Below are 24,645 nucleotides of genomic sequence, written 5' to 3' on the forward strand. Positions count from 1 at the left end.
TAAGAGCATTCATTTGAATGAGAGGATGAGGGTCATTGAAACAGGCAATGTGGAAGGGAAAAAATAGGGTTGAGAGTGTAATAGGATGTCATGGATTTTCAGGAACAAGAAAACCGTATTTGATTTATTTTCTCATTCTCTCTTCTCTTCACTCTTCTCTCTTCTTCCACTTTCTTCAACATCCAAATCCATAACCCATCATTCAAAATCCATACACCCACTCATCCTCCATCTTTGCTCTTTCTCTTTCACCTTAACCCCTATTGGACTATTGATCCATCATCATTCTAGAACTACTCTTCCCCCCCTATCCTCCATCATCCATTCCTCCTTTTTTTTTTTTGTTTTTTGTTTTTATTACAAATCATTGTGCTCCTTATTAATGTAAATACCCCATCCGTCATCACTAACAGCATACACAACACATACAACATTTTCCAACATGTCAAAAAAATCATCAAAACCTAAACAAGCCCTTGCTGCTACAACTGCAGCAGTAGGGCTCGTACTTGCATTGATCTTCATGCCACATGTTGCTGAAGCCCAACAATCATCAACTCCACCCGGGACAACAGCACCTACCAACGCTCCTCCTTCTCCCAATCAACCCTCTCCCGTCAAAAACACTGGTGTCAGCGCACCGACTGCCTTCATCGGCGTAGCTTCTGCCACTGGTAATGGCTTTGTATATTATCACGGAGGACAGATCAACAAAGATAAAACCGAATATTCAAAAGAATTCATAGCATTGGATGTAACCAGATCCTGGGATACTTCTAGTCCTGCATGGATAAACTTGACAATTCCGACATCCAGCCCAGGATTTGCAGCCTCGGGTCATTCTGCCACAATGTCCAAAGATCTGTCCACTCTTTTCCTTACTGCGCCAGTAAATGATACATCAGCCCCATTTCTATATCAATACAATGTCAAGACAGGGACATGGTCATCCAGTCATGCGCCAGCTGCGTAAGTGTCTTGATAACAATAAGTCTTATTCTTTTCTTTTCTTTTCTTTTCTTTTTTTTTCTCTTTATTTTTCTTTTTGTGTGTGTGCGTGTGGTTATCAGCCAAGGCTTTCCACATCTTCGCTATTTTCCTATACAATTCTTCACATTTGAAACACGCACATCCCCTACATATTGACAAATCCACACTTCCATATTATTGACGTTATTAACGTCTTGTCCTTTCCCTCAACCCTTTAACACAAAGTTCAGGTTTCAATTCACTTTGTACTCACTTTGGTTTGTGAGCCATGGAAACTTGGTTCTAGTCTTACAACTAAAAAAAAAAAAAAAGGATCCGGAAGAACTTTGAAATTATTGATAAAAATGATAATTAGGATAATAAGTGATTTTTTTATTGAACGTAAATTAAGTTTCTCCGTCCCGATTTGTACTTCTCCCTAACCTTCCCCTACCAACTCGTCCTGTTCTCCTGCTCCTGCTCCTGCTCCTGCTCCTGCCCCTGCTCCTGCTCCACTTGACTCGCCTACTCATCGAAGCCAGTAAGCCGGTAAGCAGGAAAGGCAGTAAGCAGATAAGCAGGTAAGAAGGGTAAGTAAGCAGGTAGACAGGTAAATAGGTAAGCGCAATGGTACCTGTTCTTCTTCTCGTTACTGCACTCATTTTAAAGTTACTATCGAGTTCCTCACTCGGAGAAAATACGAGTCCCATGCAGACAGAATCCCTCGAGCAAGTGCACAACGGTTGGACGATTATTATTATTATTATTATTTTTTTAATCCCGCAACATGATTATGTCTATCCCTTTTTTCTTTTTAAAAATAAAATATGTTCTATAAAGGTTGCATTATCTAACGTCTTTGAAAAAAAGATGTTCCTTTGTCAGTTCTACCATACTTTTTTTTTTTTTTTTTTTTTTTTTTTCTTGTCAATCTTACTCGCTCTATCGAATGTTGTTTCAAAAAAAAAAAAAAAAAAAAAAAATACCAGCGTTCAAATATTCCCGCTTATAATACCAACGTGCTAGCCATAAATATGAATGCGAATAAAAATATGTGTGTATTAATATATGGATATATTTATATACATTTGATATGTATAATTAGACAAGCTATTACATGGACACGCCGGAAAGAGGCTCAATTCTTAACGGATCCCAAAACGGGAGCCATCTGGTATATAGGGGGTAGGATCGCTGATACTATTGATACCAACGAGATTGACAGATTCCTGAACGGGGCCTGGAATGCCAACATCCCTGTTGTCCTTCCAAGTACTACTGATGGACCCAAGTCAACCATCACCATGAACAAGTACAGCTCAAGCACTGCTCATCTCTTTGGAAATCGCATCTATATTTTTGGAGGAATCACATCCGGAAATGGGCCACGAAGTTACCAGAGCTTTCAAAACATACCCTGGATTAATATCTCGACTTCACCGCCTACCATTGGATCTCAGGTAAAAAAATAAATAAATATAAATATTTATATTTACATAAACAAAACACACCACTAAAAAAAAAAAAAAAAAAAAAATACCATGAAAATAAAACCGTAACTTCTAAACAATCTTTTTCCTATTTTTTTTTTTTCTTTTTCTTCTTTATCTCTTTGTTAGCTAACGCTCGGCTCAGTTCCGAGTGGACGAGATGCGCATTGTAGTGTTCTAAGTAAAGAAAATGACTGAAAATGCATTGGTAAAAAAATGAAATAATAGAAAAAAACACGTCTATATTGTAAAGTGATAAGAACGCGTTATTAATGAAAACCATTTCTTTTCTTTTCTTTTCTTTTCTTCTTTTTTTTTTTTTTTTTTTTTTTTTTTTTTAATATGACAGCCGACAGGAATAAAGTAATCATCTTTGGAGGACGCGACGCCAACTCAAAGACAACTTTATCCGATATCTGGTCTCTTGACCTGGACACGTTCACCTGGCAACAAATCATACCAGTGAACAACATCGCACCTCGATACGATCACACCTGCAACATTGTCGGTGCCAACATGATCGTCTACGGAGGTCAGTCCAGTCCTCCCAATGGTGAGGGGCCTAATATTGCATATGTCAAAGACACCCAGGTCTTTGATATAGTCCAATCCCTTTGGATGACGACCTATTCGCCTAAAGAGGATACGACCCCGATCTCGAAACCTCACCATGAAGCTGGACCCAATGGGAACAAAACGGATGGCCGTGGATTATCAACTGGGGCTATTGTCGGTATAGTTGCAGCAGTCCTAGCTGTCATTGGATCTCTATTGGGCTTATTCATTTATAAGAGACGACAAAAGAGGATTGCGATCCGGGAAGCTGAAATGGAAAAACAGGCATATATGGCGTCCCTGGGCTACGATGGTGAAGGCCATGGTAACGGTAACAGAAACAGTGTTAGTGGCAGCAGTGCTAGTCATCGACGACATAAGACTCACCGCAATAAAAACCTCTATGGAGCCTCACCTCATTCTACATCCACGAGACGATTAAACGGCGGTAGTATTGGAGGTAGTCGTGGCCGTAACAGCACCTCGGCTGCCAATGCACCAGGAATGGGACACAATGATCTTTCTGGGATCGAAGCTCCAACATCGGGTACGGGAGGAGCACAGGACGATCATCTTCAATATAGTATGCCACCTGAAGAGACATCTGGCGGCGCGCAATATCTGATGCAGCAACTACCCGATGGTACCATTGCTGTTCAACCTGTTTATTTTGACCATCGATCTATACCGATTCAAACTTCTCCCAACGTAGTCTACTCTGAGACGAGCAGCCTTGGAGGGTTCTTGAACTCTTCGTTAGGACAACTTCACCCTTTTAATGCTGCTACGTCTACTTCAGGGTCTGGAACAAGAGGAGCAGGAGCGGAAGCAGGGACAGAAGTAGCTGGATATATTGCGCCACCCACTTCAACTTCATCTGTAGCACCAAATGCAACAACAACAACAACAGCAACAACAACGCCTGTGAATAATGCTCTCGCACCTTCTTCATCTAGTAATGACATAAGTACAACCACTATACCAGCACCTACCCATAACCCTTTTGCATCTCCTATCTTGGCTCATTCGCCCTCCCCAAAGCCATAGCACCAGGCACATCATTGAAGTAGTGAAGGAGAAAAGAAAAGACATTCGAAAACCAAAAAAAAAAAAAAAAAAAAAAAAAAAACATAGAATAAAATCAACTAGATTAGATCATATAAATCCTTCCACTGTTTTAGAAAAAAAAAAAAAAAAAAAAAAAAAAAAAAACTGTTCATGTATAAGGCTGATCATCTCATCTACTTTTCCATTATCATTTTGATTTTATTCAACAACTTGTTCAGATAAACTTGATGTGGATAAAAGTTATTTTATTTTATTTTATCTTCGTTCAAAGATCCCAGTCATGATCATTGGTTGATGTGCCAAGTGGATCCATTGCGTTCAACTCACCCACCATAATCTCCTTGGCCATCGTTTCTAGTTCCTTTGATACAACCGTCAATATTTTCTAAAAAAATAAAAAAAAAAAAAAAAAAATAGCAGGTGAGAAGAAGTTGAGGTTAGTAAAAAAGAAAAAAGAAAAAAAAAAAAACCTGATTGTTGATGAAAGTCTTGAAAGTTACCACCTTTCTCTCTCTTTTTTTTTTACCTTGAAGCGGTTATCAATTTTTTGAAAGATTTCAGCATTTGTCAATGTCCAGGGACGATCTTCTGTGCCTAGTTTCTCATAGACTTGCGCGATCATATCACACAGCGACGCGAATGTTATTACATAGTCTAGACTGAACGGCTGTGGCCATTATATGCATTTAGGGGTTGAAAAAAAAGAAAAAAAAATCTGTTAGCGGGCATCTTTCCCTTTTTTTGCTCACACAAACAAAAAAAGGAAGAAAAGAAAAGAAAGCCCCTTTAAGCTTCATCAGGCAATGCTTACCAGTTGACGGACTTCTAGTAATGAATACTCGCCTGTCTCTTCAAAAGACTTTACGTCCGATAATACTTTCCGACCTGTTGCTTTTAGGAACATCTTTATATATATATATATTGAGTATAATAAATATATGATATGCAGAGATAAGTAAGTACGAGTTTTTTTTTTTTTTTTTTTTTTTTTTTTTTTAAAAAAAAAGCTTCCAACGCCACCAAAATTGCGCTTTTTTTTTTTTTTTACCATTTTTGACCGTGACTCGGATGCTGTGAAATACTCATATTCTTGAATCACCACTTGAAGTGCCCTGAGACAGTCGCCTACATTAGGGATTTCCAGAACTGTTGCTAAAGATGTTCCAAGTAAAAAGTATTGTAATGCCCTAATATTTATCCATGACAGAACAGATTAGTATTGTGTTTTGTGTTTGTTGCTTTAGCAAAAAAAAAAAAAAAAAAAAAAAAAAAAAGAATGATAAAACATTAATATTTGAATACAATTCCTTTTTTTATAAATATACCTCCTATGATTCTTCTCATCAGCATATCCGCGTCTTAAATCCATTTCTGATAACATGGCTGTATTATAGAGGACCATCCCACCTTGATGAACCCGTTGCATATACCGCCATGTAGCACTTCGTTTCGAGACCAAGCTTGGGATTGAATCCTGTTGCACTTGAAAATTTGGTACTGGATAATGTTGAAAATAGTTGTTTGGATGAGCACCGCTACTGCTACCATTGCTATTACTATTGCTGCTACTGTTACTGCTGTGATCTCCGTTATTAGAATTCGTTGTGGTTGCCGTTGTCGTTGTCGTGGCAGATGTGGTTTGATGTAACGCAGAAGATTGAGGTGAAATCATCGCAGAAGATGCGATACTGGTTGACATTTTTTGCTTTGTTTTTGCTTTTGGCAAGTAAGGGAGAGAGTAAAGTTGTTCCTTTGAAAGAAGATAAAATGAATGAGAGAGAGAGAGAGAGAGAGAAGAGTAGGGTCTTGGGAGGTATGAAAAAGTTATGGGTATAAGCTATCTACGTGAGTCTATAGAGACTTAGATTTACTATCAAGAGAATATCTCGCAGAGTATCAATGAGGGGTATATTAATGATGGTACAAGAACAGAGATTTGAAAAAGCAAATACCGAGATAATGGATATGGATAGATTCAAGTTTGGAGTGGAGGTAGAATGTGTTGTTATGCTTGGTAGCTTTGTGTTTAGCTTTTAAAGGTTGCTGCTATATTATGGTGCTATGGTCTTTAGAGTGGGAATAGGGAGGGACAAATTGAGATGTGTGAGAACAAAGAGGCAAGTGAATGAGGCGGATAGCAAGATGAACAATGAATGAAGTAAAAGGAATGAAGAGATGATGGAACGAGTTCTTGTTTTTGCAAATGGAAGACTCGAAAGTAAAGAGTGTAGGAGTGTGAGTTGTTGAGCAGGATAGAATACAAAGCTGGAGAAAAGAGAGAAAGAGATTGCGTTGAAGGAGGAATCGTAATGAGTGGAGTGAGAAGTGAAAAGATGAAGGTCAAAGGTGAACAATTAGGCGCGAAAATAAAAAATAAAAAAAGGCGGGTTATTTCACAACCTATGAAACATTCAGATCTTTCCCTTCCCTCCCTTGCATGTTTGCATGGACCAAACATGGACAAGCATTGTGTTGTGTCCAGTATCTGTGTGTTTGTGTTGCCTGATCAAAAAAAAAAAATAAAAAAAAAAATACAGGATTACAAACACAGAAAATGCTAATGTTGTACGCAAGTAACCAATGTGGAAGAAGCGCGTTCACGCCGTGCATATTCCGGCCAATATAAAAAAACTAATTATGGACAGCAAAACGGAGGAGAGCTCCTCTTTGTCAATATTTTTATAACTGTATGACATCTTCATTGTCATAAATGACATTGCTCATTCCAATCCTTTTTTTTTTTTTTTTTTGGTTGATTGGTTGGTTGGTTAGTTGGTTGCTGTGCAACACAGTTGAAACAGATGACTTTGCGGATCATGGATACACAATTGACTTCCGACCGCATCACGGTAATCGCCGGTCAATACCAATCATGGAAATACTAACGTTCGTTCATGATTAAACGTTCATGTCATATTACTACGCTCACAAAAAAAAAAACGAAAAATTGATTCATCTATCTAAAATACATATTGATTATGAAATACAAAGCTAGTCAAGCAAGAAATGAAAAAAAAAAAAAAAAAAACCAACAAAAAAAACTCTCCATTTTCTATCAAGATGGAGTAAGCGAAAATATTAACAAAAATGAGAGGGCTGGAGCTGGTTCAAACTTTGATCTTTTTGGCTACATGTCCAGCATCATCAGGAGTGTTTGTGATAGTGGTAGAGATATGATGCCTATTCTTCTTGGACACTTGCACAACTCTAGCAGCTGTCGAGTTATCATCCTCATCCATAGCCTGGGAGTCCAATCCATCTGATTTCTTTTCTTCCTTAGTCACAACCACAGATAAAGGTTGCCTCAAGGTTGTAGTCTTGGCTTTGGTTTCATCGTCTTCACCTTCATCCTCTTCCTTGATCTCCTCTAGTTTAACACGTCCACTCTCCATGTCCTCATTAGCATCCTCTTCATCTTCATCTTCGCTGACTGGCATCGACAACGATCCATCGGCATAAGCTGACGTCGTCGGTGGAATCAAGACTTCCATAGGCTGATATTCCCCAGCATCCTGAGAAAGCTTTGGATCAACTAACAGTTTTTGGGATCGTGCTATGAAGTGAGTCATCTGACGCTCAAACACAATCAATGGATATTTCTTTGCGAGCCCTGCAAAATGTTGTTCCATATTTGTGCCATTCAGTGTCAAGAACTAGGAGGAGGGAAAAAATAAAAAAAAAGTTTTAGCTGTAAATTACAAATGTGTATTAATCAGCACAAACAAACTTTTTTTTTTTTTTTTTTTTTTTTTTTACCTCATGTAAACGCTCGTCTTTGGCGATTTTAAAGGTCATATACTCAGGTGTCTTTGCGAAAAGGATATCGTCTTGACGGTCCTGTGTAGTAACATCATGCAATGGTGGCGTTGGGTGTTGACGATAGTGATTTTGAATTGACGGCATCGATGTACTAATGTTTGGGAAATGCAGTCCCTCTACTCCTGGAGTTGATGGGCTGTGACAAGACGAAGGGGACGAGGGTGTAGTAGATGGATTCACAATGTCTTCTTCAGTTGTGAAATTCTTTAAGGTTGCCTCTGTATCCTCGGGATCATCGCCATATGAAAACACATCCAAAATGGTGTCGAATCCAGTATCTTCATCGCACAGATAGGACTCGATCACTGCCTGGGTCATCATCTCCAAAAGCAATCTGTACCAGCCCCCAAGGACCTTCATATCCTTCATGTCCTTGATCTCCCCCTTGTCAACCATTGCCTTGGCGATGTCTCGGTAGCTCATTGCTGAACACTTCAAGAATGCAGGGATAGCATCCACCAATCCTGTCACGCGTGCATGGTTATGAGTATCCTGTTTGCTATGGTTGGTCATGCGGACACTATTACTCATAAAGTAATTATTGGCCATCTTCTTTTTAAGTTCGAGTGCTTGTTGCTGTTCCTGCTGCAACTTTGCAAGAGCACAGCATGTCCGTTTACAGTCCAGGCGATGATGGCGACGACAATATGCAGAAGTCGGAATAGGCTGGGAGAATGCGGACTGAAGCTGCTTGCCCCTTTCGCTGTGAGAAAAACGGTATTTGATGGCTGCGCGCGATGCTCCGTGTCGTCTTGAGTGGAATGCGGAGTAAATGTTGAGTCCGGCTGAGCTGTTGGTTGAAGAGGCAACATCAAAGCGCCCAAATACCATTGATGTCAGCTGACAGAGATGCAAACGATGCTTCAGATGTCTGGGGAGTGTTTGCAGTGGCCCACTAGATCGATGCGACATAAGAATACCTAATACAGGACCAAGAAAGTAGAGAAAGCACATGTCAGATCCGTCGTTTGTTGTTGCTGCTTTTTTTTTTTTTTTAAAGCTGGATGTGACCAGCTCTTCTGTTTAGAGAGCCACACATGTTCCCTCTTCCCCCCGCTGTCAAATCTTTTTTGGGTTGTATCCGAAGGAAATTGTCGTAAGACCGATAGAAAACAATTTGTTACACCCAGGAGAAACATTTTGCACTCAAAAATAGTGAAAAGTAAAAACTATAATGGCATCATTGAGACCCTATTGGACTAAGTCTCTTTTTTTTTTTTTTTTTTTTTTTTTTTGTTACTCACCATCCACAATGGCTTCTACATTTGACCCTTTTCGACCCAGAACTACAGCTTCATCTACAAGGACTTGTTGTCGTCTCCGCCAGTCGTCTGGTTGACTCTGGCCAACCGATCGCTGTTCTTCAGATCCTTCAGAGCCATGATCTTCAACTGCTTGTTCTTGTGTCGAGGCTAAATACTGTGCCTCTGCTTGTTTCAAACGGGTCTCAATTGACAAATGAAAGCAATGGTCCAGAATTCGATGATGTGTTGTAGGTGTTGAGGATGCAGAAGGGGACGTTCCATTGAGCTGAGTATGATTCGAATCACTACTATTAGATAATGGAGGTGAAGATGAACGAGGCGATCTTGAAGGTGAAGATGGCAAAGTAGGCTCTAGCGGTGAAGCTGAGCCTGCATCTGAAGCAGCAGACGTATTACTAGAGATATAGGTTGCTGCAGAAGGATAAAATGTCCAAGATGGGTTGGGATCATTCTCAGGAGTAATCGCCAAGGATACATCTGGAGAGGATGACGACCATTGTTTGAGGGTCTCTGATGAACATGTAGTGGAGGTGATGGTATCGGTCTGTGTGGGCGAGGACATGTGTAAAGATAAGGAAGCAGTATTGGTATGTGAATTAGTAGGAGGAGAAGAAGGAGAAGAAGAAGGGGAAGAGGCTGAAGGCATGATCAATGTAGTAGTTTGAACCTCCATGTCGTCGTTTAGGTTTGCGGTATAATATGTGCGCAAATTTCTTTTTTTGGACAAACGTATAACTTTTAAAATGCAGTAACTACAGGAATACGCAAAAAAAAAAAAAAAAAAAAAAAGAATCAGTTTGAAATGAGAGAAATGGTTTGATGGAACAAAAAAAAAAAGGAAGAAGAGAAAAACAAAACTGTTTATAAACACATAACACTCATTATCATTGGCAAGCAAAACAAGCAAATCAAGAAAAAAAAAAAAAAAAAAAAAAAGTGGCGCCTCTTTCACGACTTGATCCGAGAGCGGCACGGTTATAGTTTCTCCAAAGGGCTGGGATTAAAAAAGTAAATGCGTTTGCTTTCAATATTTTTATGTTATCACTTCAAAAAAAAAAATTTTTTTTTTCTCTCTTCTTTTTTCTTTGCAATACATGGACTAGAAGGAGATTGACGATTACAACGATGCGTGGGAAGGTTATGACAAATGGGGACATAAGGAGCTAAAAAGCCTGTCGAATCGGAACATCCAATAGTCTTGTTTGTATCTTGTGTGAATTCGTTCCATCATCTTGTTTTTTCTTTTTTTTTTTTTTTTTTTTAGTCCATATCGTAACCCTATTTTCTATTTTTTAGGAGTCTTGATGGCGTTGACGTAAAAAGGGGCTTACTTGTCGATATGGATGTAGACCAAGCACATGTTTGATTTATGGCTTTTTTTTCCTCATTCTACAAGAATAAAAAGAAACAAAGGTCTGACTACGCTTTGGTGTTTGACTGACAATAACAGATTTCCCACAGCTTTGATCGATATTGATCTGGAAACCCCACTTTTTTTATGAATATTGCTTTGTCATTTCTTTCGAATAAGCTACATTAAGGCATCACGAGGGAAAGAGACGTCGGAAAGATGTTCAAATGACCACCTCTTCTTCTTCATGCAAGGGTCCTTTGGCTCTTTCTTCCCTCTTTCAGTTAGTTCTTCCGGATAGATAGCAAGAAAATACACTTTTTGGTTTTTGTGTTTTTCCCCCACTTTGCAATGCTGTGACATTTTGCAGCCAATAGAAATGCAAATATCGGATGGGCGAATTCTCGCTTCATTCAAATAGAGAAATTTTTCGGATTGAGAAAAAAAGGAGAACACGTGGGGAGGGACAGCCCAACAGCGGACACTCCGTTTAGAATTAATCTATTTGACAACCCGGGTTGTCACTCTCCTAATTTAGCAGTCACGCCGGCTTATTTGGCAACCCAGGTCTTCAATTTTCACTTTTTTGTAATTTGACAACCCGGGTTGTCAAAAAAAGAAGAAAAATTGTCTTTTTCAACCTGTCACATGACAAGTCTTCACCCTCTTGCACTTATGGAGGGCCTTTCTCAGCTGGATTTCTAAAATGGTGGCAACACTCCGTTATCATGACTGTGGTTATAGCTTCTTCTGTCTCTCTTTTTTTCCTTTCCGCGTCTTACGCATGCGCCATCAAGCGTCGCATAACCACTCCGAATTTATGTATGCTTAGTGCATGTTACCCGTATAGGCACATTTTCTATAAAGCAAACCCTTGTTTTAGAAATCAGTTGTAATAAAAACAACACCTCGTAACCAAAAAAAAAAGTTTGTTATTTGAAGGAAGCTTTTAGATTGCTGGAGGGATTTCGTGTTGCTGAGGGATAGCAATAGAAACGATTTTCACATAATAATCTTGCCAATAAAAAAAGGGTTGTCAAATAACAGTGAGCTTGGGGTTGTCAAATTAGATATTTTACTATTTGGCAACCCGGGTTGTCACGCAAAGAAAAAAAATTGAGAAAAATAATTAAGGGGGGGGTTGTCAAATAAGAGTGACAACCCGGGTTGTCAAATAGATTCACCCCTCCGTTTATTTTAATCACCTTCCTGCCGGATCACATGCGATGTCACAGAGCGCAAACAACTTTGACTCTCCAGTAATAGTAGCAATTAAAACAATGCGCAAAGATGCAAAGATAAAAGAGGTCATGGAATATCTTCATTTGGATACGGAAGAACCCAGCAACAAAAACAAAATCGGCGACTTTTTTTTTTTTTTTTTTTTTTTTTTTTTGTTGCATGGGCTCAGTATCCATTTTTTTTTTTTTTTTTTTTTTTTTTTTTTATGCTCAGCAGATATAGATGTACTTGGTAATTGTCTACAAATTATAGTATGGCGATGTAGAGGGGAATAAAGCCTACAACAATAGAATATCGATCTTTCCATCCTAGTGATGATGACGGTTATGACGCTGGTCAACTTGAAGGACGAAGAAGGATAGACCAGCTAACCAATCACAACGGCCCTTCAAGCTACATCTTTCCACGCACAGACTTCTTTATCCTTTGCATTCTTTAAACTTTTTTTCATATTGTTCACAAATAGTTCCGTTTGAAAATATTTCAAATACTTTTTTATTATAATTAAGACGAGCTTTACAATCTCAAGGGAATTAATACGAAACGAGGTTTTTTTTTTCTAGGGAGGATATCAAACTTGTTCAATCCTGCTTTGATTGATTAACATTGGCGCGTTTTTTTTTTTTTTTTTTTTTTTTTTTTTTTGGTTTGGTTTGGTTTATTTTGTAACTTCCTCGCAGGCAGAAAATACAAAACAGACAAGGGAGCATAGACAAACATTTGGTTTCGTAATCTATGCATAGCAAGGAAGACTAGGTCCATGAGAATTAATGAAGAGATTAGACGGATAGGATGAATAGGATGGATAGATGAAAGAGCCAGGGGAAGAAGTGGGTCAACGGGTTTTCAAATGTCCAAGGGGTCAAAACATAAAACAAGGTCTTACATCAGAGCCTTCAAGGTATGTGCATAAAATACATGAACCTGTTTGTCCCCCCTGTTCTTTGAATGTTATAGACAAATAGTTCCCCCTGTTCTTTGTATGCTATGGACACTAGACAGTAACTCTATTGTTGATACTTGAGCACAAAACATGTCCATGTATATGCTTTTTACTTTGTTCAACTCTCTTTGTTGTGAATAAAAAGCGCTTTCTTCTTCTTTTTTTTTTTTTTTAAAAAAAAAAAACACATGGATTGAATTGTCCATAACCACTCATTCCACCGGATACAAAGAAAAAAAAAAAAAAAAAAAAAAAAAAAAAAGTGGAACATGCAAGGATACCGAAAGGTGGCTCTGTCGCCACATGGACTGATGAGCATTAAGAAAATAAAGACGGTACAAGGATGATATGTATACTGTATATACTGTACATGTAGGATACGAATGACATGATGGACAATCAAAGGACTTGGACCTTCGAATGGGGCATGACTGCGGGGGCTATGACGCGTGCATTGACATTTTAGTGTTTTGTACCTGGAACAAGATCTGTCTTTGATTTACAACCCGCATCACACACATCACACACAACACTGCATACATTCGCTGTGTTTAACACAAACGTGGTCGCACAGCGTCCATGCTCGGGCCTTTTTTTTGTGTTTTTTTGTTTTTGTTTTTGTTTTTTTTTTAAGGTGCAGTTGGTTGTAAAAAGGAGTCAATTGCAGAGGATAAAAAAGGGAGCAATTGCTCTGGTTATTTTTTTTATCTTACTATACTACACAATATAAATTGCATTGCATTGCATTGCATTGACGAGGTCCTTTGGCCTATGAAGCATGTATAAATATCCCATCAAACCCTTATTTTTTTTCTTTTTCTTTTTACTTTTTCTCTCCCCTTGCCGCTCAAGCGTTCTGTAGTGCTTTTTATTTTTTATTTTTTATTTTTTATTTTTTATTTTTTATTTTTTATTTTTTATTTTTTAAAAAAAGTCTGTTCTTCCTTGTCTTTGTTATCAGTAACCCTTGTATTTTCTACTTACATTTTTCGTTTTTCATCTCGTCATTTTCTTTCCTTTCTTCCTCTTCTTCCTCTTCATCTCTGGTCAACTTCACGTTGCCTCTACCATCCTCCACACTCTACCACCGCAATCCCACCACCTTATCTTTTAACACTCTTCCTATCCCCTGTTGTCAGCCAGCCAACCAGTCAATCCACTCGACCACTCAGTCAGTGATCTGTATATACTACTTTCATTCATCTCTCTCTCTCTTTCTTTCTTTTTTTTTTTTTTTTTTTTTTTTTTTTTTTTTTGCCACTTCCATCCTCCTTCCCTCCCATCCTTTATAAAAATCACTCCCTCATATTCACATCTTTCACTTTCCTCCTACTCTTAATCATGCTCAAGAAATTCCTTCGGTTAGATGGCACAACTAAAAAGAAGAGAAAGTCATTAACTATTCACATTGAACCAGCTTTTTCCGAATTATCAGGAGGAGTAGGAGGATTAGACAACGATTTCAATAACCAACACTATGGCGGCCGTTACCCTTATAACGCGAGCCACCATCTGAATAATACTATTAATAACAAAACCTATAAAAATAATAACGATCCACAATCCCCTGTACTCATCACTGGCACCAAAGAGTGTCCGGGTTTTGTCCAAGCCACTGTAACCCTTGACTTGGAGGCCGCTTGTGAAGGAGATGAAGTCGAGATCGAGTTTACAGCCATTGTCGGGTCAAGAGTTTCAGGTAACTAAGAAAAAAAAAAAAAAAAAAAAAAAAAAGTGGGAAAGCCACTAATGAGGACATAAGGGAAGGGGTGGGATGGGAGAGGGAGGGATGGGGAAGAAAGGGAAGGGGAGGTGGGGACGGAAATGGAGATAAGTTGCAATTGGATAGGAATGAGGGATGTTCGACAAGGAGGCCCCCCTGACAATTCACGAATATTTTTTTTTTTTTAGTCACTTTTGGTTTTCTGCTTCGCCTTTATTTATTATAAGAAAAACCATTAACCATAATTGCTCTCTTTTACATTTCTTTTATACCAGTGAGCGGAGCAGGCCTTGCAAGAGGTGGAGGCGCCTTTGCAGTCTCACAGTCAGAGCAGGTTCTTCAACGCAAACAATGGGTTTTTCCCAATCTTGTCAAAGCTGGCCCTCACACGATTGCTGCAGGACAATATACACATCAAGTGGTGACTGTGATCGAGCCCTTTTGGCCCTCGTCCTGCACTCAACATCCTGAGGGTTTTGTCCAATATTCCTTCCATGCTCAGATCTTAAGAATGAATAAACCCCCCAGTTTCGCCACAACCATCCACAGCAACTACAGCTCCAACAGCTACAACAACAGCAATAACAGCAGCAGCAACAAAGGCCCCGCATCCATTTTGTCCGCCACAAAGGAGTTTATGGTAATGAACTATAGTTATGACAGCCTTAGTTACGACATGTCAGGCTCTAGTGCTTTTGGTGGCATTGGCATCGGCCCAATGCCCCCTCGCGCTAGTTTCTCCAGCTGCAGCAGCAACAGCAATAGTCTCCATGGCAGCAGCTCCATCAACAGCCACAGAACTTCCACCACCAGCGCTGCAAGTAGCGTCAGCTTCTCCGGTAGTAGTAGCGGCAGCCCAAAAAGCCTTAGCTACATCCATCCTTGTTCTACCAACACTTTACACTCACGAGCTCTTTCGCGCTCCTCATTCAACAATCCATCCTCATATTTCAATCCAAACATCAGCCCACGGCTGAGCCCTTGTCTCAGCCCTGTGCATCCTGGTTTAAGTGCAGGTGGTCATAGTATCAATGTCGGCGGTTTAGGTCTTGTACCTACACCTCATTCTCATTTCACAACCATCCTGAGTCCCAAGAAACTAGTTCCTATCGAAGTGGCTATTCCCTCGGAGACTTTACATTTTGGTCAGACAGTACCTGTGACCATAACTGTGCATCCTTTTATGGAAGGGACCATGTTTTCGGGCCAAGAAGTTGTAATCATGGATGCTCACTTTGGAGTTTTGGAGACCAGGCATGCTCGCTCGGCCAATTCCTCAACCATGAAGGATAAAGTAGTGAGGGAGCGAGTAGATCTCTTTGTTCCAAACACCTGTGTGGGTAGTTGGCCTCAGAGTCGAAACGGGTGGACTCGAACTGTGAACATCAAGATGCCCACAAGCATGCTTGATTCTGGACGTCGTAATAGCAGCAGTAGTAGCAACAGTAATACTAGTGAGAACAACAACGACAATAGCCAATCAGGCCTTCATCCTCCAAACGGATCCTTGTCTCCTTTGTGGCCCTGGATATCCAAGAGTAATAACAGTAATAAACACGGCTATGATTGTGATGGTGGAAATGGTCATGACAATGGTCATCGACCAAGGTCCCCAACCATGTCATTACTGATGCCTAAAGGGCCAAGTAGCAACAAGTCCCACAGATCCTCGTTCCAATTGCCCAAATCACCCAAGATGCCAAAGTCCCCAACGACGACTGCGGAGTTCCGGCAGCAGCAACAACAGCAGCAGCGATCGCTATTGACACAAAGTCTTCGGTCCAAATACTATGATATCACACATCAACTGATAATTGTGCTCAAGGTTCGAACCAGTGGTGAAAAAGACAAACAAGCCGAGGATGTGGAAATTCGGCGTAAGTACAAAAAAAAAAATCTGTCTCAGGCAGTCTGTGCACAAAAGAGAAGGCCTATGAGAAACATGTCTGTGCATGCTCTAAAGTTTATATTTTATTTTATGGTGACACAGTTGATTTCCAGATTGTGCATCCTTTGCCAGGTGGCACAGACACGCCCATGGCTACAGAATACCATCCTGTAGCTGCTTTTTCTTTCGATGGCGACGAATTCCTTCCACTAGCATTCGAAGCTATCCATCAACGACAAGAAAAAATTGCAAATTCCTCCAATCTACTTCGAGTCTGAGCCTACAAGAACAAATCAAAGCAAAACAAAAAATAAAAGTTTTTTTTTTTTTTTTTTTTTTTTTTTTGGCGTCCGACAATATAATAAAGCCATTTTTTATTAATTTATTTTTTTTACATTTACTGTGAGTGAATAAAGAAAAAGAAAAGGAAGAATGCGGATCACGGGTTCTTTTTTTTTTATAAGCAGCATAATACTACTCTTATTCAGCATCTCCTGCTACATTGGTCCTCCGGCGCACAGGCTGTTCATCTGTGGTGTTAGCGCTAATTGCTGAGCCACTTGCACTTGCATCTTCGTCTTCCCCTCCCTGCTTCTTATCGTCTGCAGTAGGCATATCCGATTTCTTGGTTTGGGCAGTCGCTGACTCGTTGGAAACACCGCTCTTCAGACCGAGAATAATCAACATTAACCCAAACCCGACACCAACGATGCCTGACAGTACAAAGACCGACAAGGGATTAGTGTTGACCGCGTTCGAAGGATCTTTTCGCAGCATCGCGAAGAACTCGCGCAGATCTTGCAAAATAAAAGCGACCGGATTCTCTTCTAAAGTTAGCTCTTTATCCTTGCTCTTTTCCTTTGAATCTTCATTCTTTTTTGTTGGGTTGGCCAGTTCCTCCAATTGCTTCTCCACAGCATACTTGACCTCCCATGTTTCCGCTGCTAGGGTTTCCGCATCCTTTACTGAATGTCCAATATAGATATTATCAAACAACAAGTCATTTTGAATTGTCCAGATCTCAAATCCGACAGCACCAATCTTCTCAAATCTGGAAGGTTGCAGGTCCTCAAAGAAGTTGGGATTGGGGATCTTGCGAGGTGCCCAAACACCCTTATAGGCTGGATTATCGATCATTGGTGGCGACCATTTGCCTTTATAGTTCGGGTTAGAGATCAGAGGACGAATCCATGGACCACAACCTCGACCTTGACATTTTGGGTTGGAGATCAAAGGTGCGACCCAATCACCATCCTCATCATCGTCCCAATCCTCTGGCTTGACAGCTTCTGGGTCGGGGATCTCGGTTTCCTCGCTTTCAAGCCAATCATCAGGCTTTGTAGCCTTTTCATCAGGGATTTTAGGAGGAGCGTTCTCATCCCAATCATCTGGCTTACGTGCATTAGGGTCAGGAATTTTGGCTTCATCGACCCAGTCTGTAGGTTTACTGTCCTTGGGGTCGTCAATAATCTTAGGAGGGTTCACCGGAGGCTTGAAATCCTCCAACAGAGAACCTGACGACATAACCTGGTTGTTAATCTTGATTTCAAATGTTTGATCAGGCCTATATATATATATATATATATATTTTTTTTTTTTTTTTTCAAATTAAACTTCTCTGTTAGAGGTTTCTAAAGCTTTTGCTTTCTTTTTAAGTATCTATTGTTTACTAGAAACATACCTAACGACCAACGTGTAGAGACTCGTGATCCGACCCACTTTTGATTGCGGAGCAGATTCTAAATGCTTTTCTTCATAGACGCCTGTGATTGGGTTCTTGTGACGAAAGATAAAATGCACTTTGTCGGTTGTACCACATTTATCAGGGCCGAACATAATGGTGTAAGGCGTTTCATTGGAGAATTCTTTAAACTTGATGCCATCATTTGAATCTGTCAAAAGCTTCATATAAGCACCACCGCAGACGAGGTCGTTTTGAGCCTTGACCTCATACCTGAAAAAAAGAAAAAAGAAAAAAAAAAGACATCGTTAGCATTTAGTGCTTAGTAGATTCAGCATTAATCCATGCTTCGAGAGAGTGATGTGTGAATATTGACATGTACCTGTTAAAAAGTAAAAAAAAAAAAAAAAAAAAAAGAGGGAGAAGGAAAAAGCAAGTATGATCCAATTTGCACTTACTGCACTACGAGAGTTTTTTCTGTGTTGTCGATCGGTTTAGAGATCGAAGCAGAGACAGCATGATGAGCAGCAGGTGTCTTGGCGACCAATCCCAGATCGTCTTTCATTCCAGAAAACACATGAGGTGCTTCGACGGACCATTGCCCAACATAGCTAAAGATTTCGCCGTTATCAGAGGACTCCTTGGTTGCATTGCTCGTGTGCCAGTTTTGGGGCCAACCGTAGGTAAATTGCTCTAGAAATGGCGCTTCGATTTTGGTGGACTATGATCGAAATACAGTTGTTGGTAAACATTTTGGATCCGTTCTAATGCTCTACTGTCCGAACAATGTTATTTATATTAAATAAAATAATAATGAAATAACTACCTTGAAGGTTGGAATCTCCACATCGTCAATGGCGCTGTCAGGGGTCGCCTCTTTTGTCGCATGCACCATGCTCACAGCTGAGGACAGTGCAATGAGCCCAACAAGGCCCAAAGTCAGTTGGCGTGTCATCGGATGTGATGAATGAATGTGGTTATAAATGAATAAGTTGAAGATGAGATGAGGAGAGATATTCATCTTCTGGAATTAACTTTGGTCCTCAAAGCTCTCTTTTTTCCACGCCTTCCACCGTTCCTGCAGGCGTGGCCATCCTCGTGATCCATGCATGGGTACTGGATACCATCACGTGGAGGATAGATAACTCGACTGCGACGCGACGCGACACCTATACTCGCATTATTAATATTTTTATCTTCTTTTTCATAACTATCATAACTAGAATTTTTATCGCTTTCATATTCCAAGGTTTTAGTCTTATGCGTACCAATCACTTAGTCTTCATCTCTCATCACCAACAGAATAATTAACATGTCTTTAATAAAACAATTCATTGCTTTGTTTATCTGTTCAGGTTATGATCATGATAATCTTGCTTTTCGAACAATCAGAATTGATTTGATTTATGTCTCTAAACAGCTTATTGGCAAAAAAAAGCAGCCAATCTTCAATATGACATGTCTCGTAAACAACGCTGCTAATTTCTGCTGCTCCACCGAGCTCCTCGATCGTTGTAGGCTCCGTTTTACATTAAAGCTGCTTCAATACTAGTGCTGATTCATCACCGTAGATCGAAGCCTTCAATGATAGCGAAGTCAAATTGTATGCCGCCAACCTTGAGCCTTTCTAGAAATGAGAAATTTATATCTCCGACAGAAACTCTGAAAAAGCTAAATGGGCCCTCCTAAGTTGGGTCTATGGGATTCTAAAGCGAGGCAAAGTAGATGATGTCTCTGAAGCAGTCGGTACAGGAGCCGAGACCATGCTGATGGTCTGTTGAATACGTTCTAAAAGCGGCCTTTCATCGCCGCTGGTGGGCTTGTTATATGGTCCTAATTCTAGATGGCCCTGTACCTGAGGTAACCGCAAGCCGAAGACTAGTTGAATGTCTCTTCGCAGCATATACAAGTACATTATATATGGCCAGTGTCAATGGAATTGAGCCTCTTCCAACTGATTTGTGCCCTCAGGAAAATGTCGAGAGAATAGTTTCCGCAAGCTTAGTTAATTGTCTATCTCAAACGTCAGTGACAGGACAGGTGTGGAGAAAAGAGGCCAAGGAATAAAGGGACGTGCGTAGCTACGGTACTTAAAGGGTGTATATTTTATGTGTGGCTGAGTCGCTCTTTCACTTAGCATCACACTCTGCTTCAGTTGTTGGCTTTCAAGTGTGGATGATCGATCACCAGTGCAGTAGATTAAACAGAGACAGGATGATAAATAAGATTTGTACTCCGCAGATTCCGCCAAGAGTCCAAATTTTCCAATTTTGGAAATGAAGGGCTTGCAAAGCCACGGTCCAGTTTTCGACTCTTGGTCAGTGCCAAGACTTGCATCATATAAAAAGGTCATCACCACCAAACATACTTCTTCATTCTTAATTCCTACTTCAACTAGAATAAACATGTCTGACAAGAAAGGTCATTACGCTCCCATTCCTTCAGAAGAGGAAGAACGCAACCAACTGCAGGACAATAGTCTACTCACTCAAGGCTTCCAGCCTCCTCCATACACACCTTCTACAGCACCGTCCTCACCATTTATTCAGCCAAACAATGTTCCCTCCGCGCCTGGATCGTCTACCGTTCCCAACAATCTTTATCCTCAGCTCCATAGTCCTGTACCTCAGCACCCTTATCAACCGACATATCCCAAGCTTAATGATACCTCAAAACCTCCACCACCAATGACTCCTTTCTATGCTCCTGCTCCACCACACCAACACCAGGGACAACAAGCTCATAGTATGGGCTCACCATTGATCTTGATGAAATCTCCGGGTAGGATTGAGGACCTAAAGTCTCAGCCTGGTGTTGTTGTTTGTCAGCATTGTCATCACTTGGTCTTGACTGAGACAGCTCCCGAAAGTGGTAAGCAGCATCACTGGATTTTTTTTCTTCTTTTCTACATGCTTTAATTTTATTCCTTCAATGATAGCGTTTCTAATTTGCTTATATCTATCTTGTATTTATCCATAACAAATACTATTAGGTTCTTGCACGTATCTTGGTATCCTTGGTCTTCTGCTCGCTGGCGTCACATCATGTGGATGCTGCCTCTTGCCTCTATGTATAACCTCGATGAAGGACATGATGCATTCTTGCCCCAATTGTCATGAGGATATTGGTCTGTACTCACGACTTAAGGAGAAGACCTTTCCAGTTCGACGAGGTTAAAATGCCGGAAAAAAAAAAAAAAAAAAAAAAAAAGACTTCAGTTTTTTATATGTATCATAGTTGTCGTTATTACTTTAAAAAAATAAAATAAATGAAAGCCTGCTTATAACGACCTTTTTGATTGTTGCTAATTGGTGTTGCATGGCTCCGATCCTAATGTGAGGGGTATTTTGAAAGAAAATGTTTTCCAACGGCTGTTACATTCGTTCGCAGTAGATATTGGCCCCGCCAATGAAACTTCACTCTGGGAGAGGGGGGAAACAAATCTTGGCACACGCAAACATTGCTCTTTTATTTTTTATTTTTCTTCTCATTCATTCCACTTCATTTCGTCTTAACAATTGCATCTGTGCTTAAAAAACAAGCAATCAATCAACATATGAGTCAAGACCAACACAGCGACCAGACCGAAGACCTTGCGCAAGGACTCGGCGAGGCTTTTCCTCCTTCATACGAAGAGGCTATTGGTCATATCGCGAACGATGATTTGCCTGTCACCGCCACCGCAGCCCATCAGCGGGATATCAGATCTAGCAGCAGTAGTAGTGGAGGTGTTGCTTCCCAGTCATTTAATATCAATGGTGAGATCCAAAATAGTGATGACGAGAGGCATGATGTAGATGATGGCGTGGTTGAAACCACACCTCTAAATCGAGACCAGATACCGGACACCCACCTACATCGACCATTCATTCAACCCGCTGCATCTTCCTCCAACCCAAGTCCAATGGGCGTTGGTAATAGCAATAGTAGCGGCGCCAACAACCATGGTGATCCCCATCATCATCGCCGCCACCATCACAACGCTTTCAGGGATGTTGGGCATCAACGTCCTCTGCATCAACACCATAGGCCATATGGGCTTCACTATGGACATCCTCATCAGCGCCACCACTTACACCCACAATATAACCGACCTGATCATCCTCGAATGCCAGATGGGGTAGCAGTACCGTCACCTGAAGCTCAAACTGAGCCAATTTCATCGGATCCTAGTTCAGGAGGCATCCCCTCAAAGCAAGCTTCATTCCCAGGACCTCCTTCTTTTCCTTACTACTATGCACCCCCGTATCCTCCGGGCCAACCTCCATTTGATGGGCTAGGGATGTTTGGACGACCGCCCTCACATCTAAATATGCCTCATGGACCGGGAGTACCATTTAATGGAGGTATATCTGGAAGTTTTGGATTAAATCTCCAGCATGAGTCAGCTTATCAGACACCAACTTCTATGTTTCCATTTATGGAACGACCTCCTCGTCCTCCATTAGCGCCACTAGCACCGCCAGCACCACTAGTACCACCAGTACTACCATCAGAGCCATCAGCATCATCAGCATCACCATCGATATCAACTGCATCGCCGTTGAGCGTACCAATAGCAACGGCATCAGAGGGTGATTCGCTGGAGTCACAGCCCCGAAGCGGGCCATGGTCAGACTCCACATCACATTCGGAAAAAGAAAGGCTACACCCTGTACTACAACCACCACCAGCATCTATTTCAGCACCTGTAGTCACTCCCTCCGCACCTCAAATACCCATAACAACAACATCACTATCAACAGCAGCTAATGCAATAGAAACCTTGGATAGGACTTCTATGGCAACTACTGCAGCAGCAGCAGCAATGGAGGGAGGGATAGGATCAATGTCAGCTCCTACAATAGATGCTCGAACTTCTACAGCAGCAGCAGACGATGATTTAGAGTCTCACTTTCCTTTTTTCCGTCCGCCTGCATCTATACCTTTACTAAATGAAGCAACCTCTACTGCGGGTTTGATATCATCTCAGGATATCTCCATAGCAACTTATACCCGATCCAAACGCGGAGTAGAAACAGTCGACCCTATATTTGATGATCCGTATCAACTTTATAGGTTTTTTGTTGCACACAATGATCGCCCATCTATGCATATCTTGATAACCGGTAAGTTTATCCTTTTTTTTTTTTTTTTTAAAGAAAAAAAAAAAACAAAACAAAAAAAAAAAGCTTACACTAATGTTTTGTACCCTTGTAGGTTCCCATGTGGAGAAGCGCTCGTCAGAAGAACGAATGGCAGATGGAACAACAAAAGTTATTCATCAAAAGCATAAGGTGACTGACTTCAAGATAGATTTTGATTTAACACCTTATATTTTACCCACTGGTACCCTCATGACACTACCGGATCCCAAGACTGGGATACAACCGACACTTCGCGATGTCATGGAGGAACACGTTGAAGAAGAGAATCCTTTTAAGGAATTACATATGGAAAAGGTAAAAAAAGATAGCTGACTGCAGGAAAAAAAAAAAAAAAAAAAAAAAAAAAAAAGAGAAAAAAGAGACATCCGTCCTGATAAGAGCCTTATATTCTTACTTCGACCTGCGGACCAAATTTTTAGAAAGTCATTTGGGATTACGAACATTTGACAAGGACAATCACCCAAGCGATTCGATCCATCAACTACCGATATACAATCGAGATCTCATACCCCATAATGAATAACCGTGTTGTAGTCCATTCCTCCTCACCACTCGCGAATTTAATGAGAAGCAACTGGACAAAAGCTTTATGTTTCATGTCAGTTGTTGGCATGATCGCATATCCATTGGTAAGTTTCTCCCCCCCCCCTTTTTTTTTTTTTTATCTTTTCTTTTTCAAAAAAAAAAAAAAAAAAAAAAAAAAGCTCATTTTCTGCCTTTATTATTACACTTTATATTGTTTTATAGCGTGAGATGTACAAGAAGGTCAAGGATAAAGTCTTGCAGTCAGAATTCCAGATGGCCATTTCTACAACCGATTTTTTTAATGTAAAATACTGGGAAATCATTGACCAAGTCCAATATAGCTAACTGTAGACAAGAGACAAAAAAATAATAAAATAATTAGACTAATATTGTACAGCGGTCGTCTATTACTATCATTATTGTTATCATTACTATTATTTTCTTATTTAAAGGACAAAGATGATGATGAAGCTGTAGTCCTTGTTGGTATTGGTAATGCACTGCTGCCTGCAGCAGTTCGTTTTCTGTTGGCAGCAATTGCAGAGGCATGAGCATGTGCTGCGGCAACGAGAGCTGGAGATCTTTTGAGGGGTTTAGACTGTTGTTGCTGTTGCTGTTGCTGATGTTGAGCTTGGGGCTGTTCGTGTATACTGTACAGTGATGAAGATGGATTATATAAGGATGAAGAAGAGGAAGATTCACGTGCGGCAGCACTGCTACTCCCTCCTTCTCCTCCAGAGCCTGAGATTAATCCTGGAGTCAGATTTGATCCAGTGGCCATTGGCGAAATAGATTGTGGTGTTAACAAATGGGGACTTAAGAGAGCGGAGTGTCGTCGCTTTGGTTGCCCTTGTTGTTGTTGGTGTTGTTGTTGTTGTTGTGAATAATGATGATAATTGCCATTGGCTTCCTCCATTGCTTGTTGATAAGCGGCTCGACGATCTTGATACTCTCGGTCGCGTGCTTCGTCCTGATTCCA

The 24,645-nt window shown here is 40.5% G+C and overlaps 9 protein-coding genes across 9 annotated transcripts; 6 read left to right on the forward strand and 3 right to left on the reverse strand.

The window, feature by feature from the left end:
• Positions 1-333: 333 nt before the first annotated feature.
• Positions 334-1,560, forward strand: BCR41DRAFT_363925 (hypothetical protein). Its single transcript, XM_022025970.1, has 2 exons — positions 334-969; positions 1,508-1,560. Exons 1-2 carry the CDS (start codon positions 443-445, stop codon positions 1,512-1,514), a joined length of 534 nt encoding a protein of 177 aa, XP_021875901.1. The 5' UTR covers positions 334-442; the 3' UTR covers positions 1,515-1,560.
• A 399-nt stretch (positions 1,561-1,959) lies between these two features.
• Positions 1,960-2,887, forward strand: BCR41DRAFT_216369 (hypothetical protein). Its single transcript, XM_022019985.1, has 3 exons — positions 1,960-2,429; positions 2,589-2,667; positions 2,809-2,887. The coding sequence occupies exons 1-2, from the start codon at positions 2,004-2,006 to the stop codon at positions 2,655-2,657; spliced, it is 495 nt and encodes a 164-aa protein (XP_021875902.1). The 5' UTR covers positions 1,960-2,003; the 3' UTR covers positions 2,658-2,667; positions 2,809-2,887.
• Positions 2,811-4,114, forward strand: BCR41DRAFT_363932 (hypothetical protein). Its single transcript, XM_022025971.1, has one exon. The coding sequence runs from the start codon at positions 2,976-2,978 to the stop codon at positions 4,059-4,061; it is 1,086 nt and encodes a 361-aa protein (XP_021875903.1). The 5' UTR covers positions 2,811-2,975; the 3' UTR covers positions 4,062-4,114.
• A 233-nt stretch (positions 4,115-4,347) lies between these two features.
• On the reverse strand, positions 4,348-5,781 carry BCR41DRAFT_401739 (hypothetical protein; the record flags this gene model as incomplete). The annotated part of the gene is made up of 5 exons (XM_022029245.1): positions 4,348-4,467; positions 4,609-4,749; positions 4,894-4,986; positions 5,131-5,269; positions 5,408-5,781. The coding sequence occupies 5 exons, from the start codon at positions 5,779-5,781 to the stop codon at positions 4,348-4,350; spliced, it is 867 nt and encodes a 288-aa protein (XP_021875904.1).
• A 1,834-nt stretch (positions 5,782-7,615) lies between these two features.
• On the reverse strand, positions 7,616-9,138 carry BCR41DRAFT_216413 (hypothetical protein). Its single transcript, XM_022019986.1, has one exon. It carries the CDS (start codon positions 8,853-8,855, stop codon positions 7,791-7,793), a length of 1,065 nt encoding a protein of 354 aa, XP_021875905.1. The 5' UTR covers positions 8,856-9,138; the 3' UTR covers positions 7,616-7,790.
• A 4,879-nt stretch (positions 9,139-14,017) lies between these two features.
• BCR41DRAFT_426449 (hypothetical protein) lies at positions 14,018-16,613 on the forward strand. The gene is made up of 3 exons (XM_022030733.1): positions 14,018-14,401; positions 14,701-16,302; positions 16,416-16,613. Exons 1-3 carry the CDS (start codon positions 14,044-14,046, stop codon positions 16,589-16,591), a joined length of 2,136 nt encoding a protein of 711 aa, XP_021875906.1. The 5' UTR covers positions 14,018-14,043; the 3' UTR covers positions 16,592-16,613.
• A 66-nt stretch (positions 16,614-16,679) lies between these two features.
• On the reverse strand, positions 16,680-18,997 carry BCR41DRAFT_329130 (Calreticulin family-domain-containing protein). Its single transcript, XM_022021721.1, has 4 exons — positions 18,821-18,997; positions 18,453-18,715; positions 17,995-18,267; positions 16,680-17,877 (listed from the first exon to the last, which is right to left on the reverse strand). The coding sequence occupies exons 1-4, from the start codon at positions 18,947-18,949 to the stop codon at positions 16,794-16,796; spliced, it is 1,749 nt and encodes a 582-aa protein (XP_021875907.1). The 5' UTR covers positions 18,950-18,997; the 3' UTR covers positions 16,680-16,793.
• A 1,360-nt stretch (positions 18,998-20,357) lies between these two features.
• BCR41DRAFT_363939 (LITAF-like zinc ribbon domain-domain-containing protein) lies at positions 20,358-21,187 on the forward strand. Its single transcript, XM_022025972.1, has 2 exons — positions 20,358-20,865; positions 20,987-21,187. Exons 1-2 carry the CDS (start codon positions 20,400-20,402, stop codon positions 21,169-21,171), a joined length of 651 nt encoding a protein of 216 aa, XP_021875908.1. The 5' UTR covers positions 20,358-20,399; the 3' UTR covers positions 21,172-21,187.
• A 1,587-nt stretch (positions 21,188-22,774) lies between these two features.
• Positions 22,775-24,217, forward strand: BCR41DRAFT_375446 (hypothetical protein; the record flags this gene model as incomplete). The annotated part of the gene is made up of 5 exons (XM_022026949.1): positions 22,775-23,102; positions 23,194-23,435; positions 23,561-23,770; positions 23,889-23,969; positions 24,119-24,217. The coding sequence occupies 5 exons, from the start codon at positions 22,775-22,777 to the stop codon at positions 24,215-24,217; spliced, it is 960 nt and encodes a 319-aa protein (XP_021875909.1).
• Positions 24,218-24,645: the final 428 nt, after the last annotated feature.

The sequence above is a fragment of the Lobosporangium transversale genome, assembly GCF_002105155.1.
Source record: "Lobosporangium transversale strain NRRL 3116 chromosome Unknown BCR41scaffold_67, whole genome shotgun sequence".
NCBI classification, from domain to species: Eukaryota; Fungi; Mortierellomycota; class Mortierellomycetes; order Mortierellales; family Mortierellaceae; genus Lobosporangium; species Lobosporangium transversale.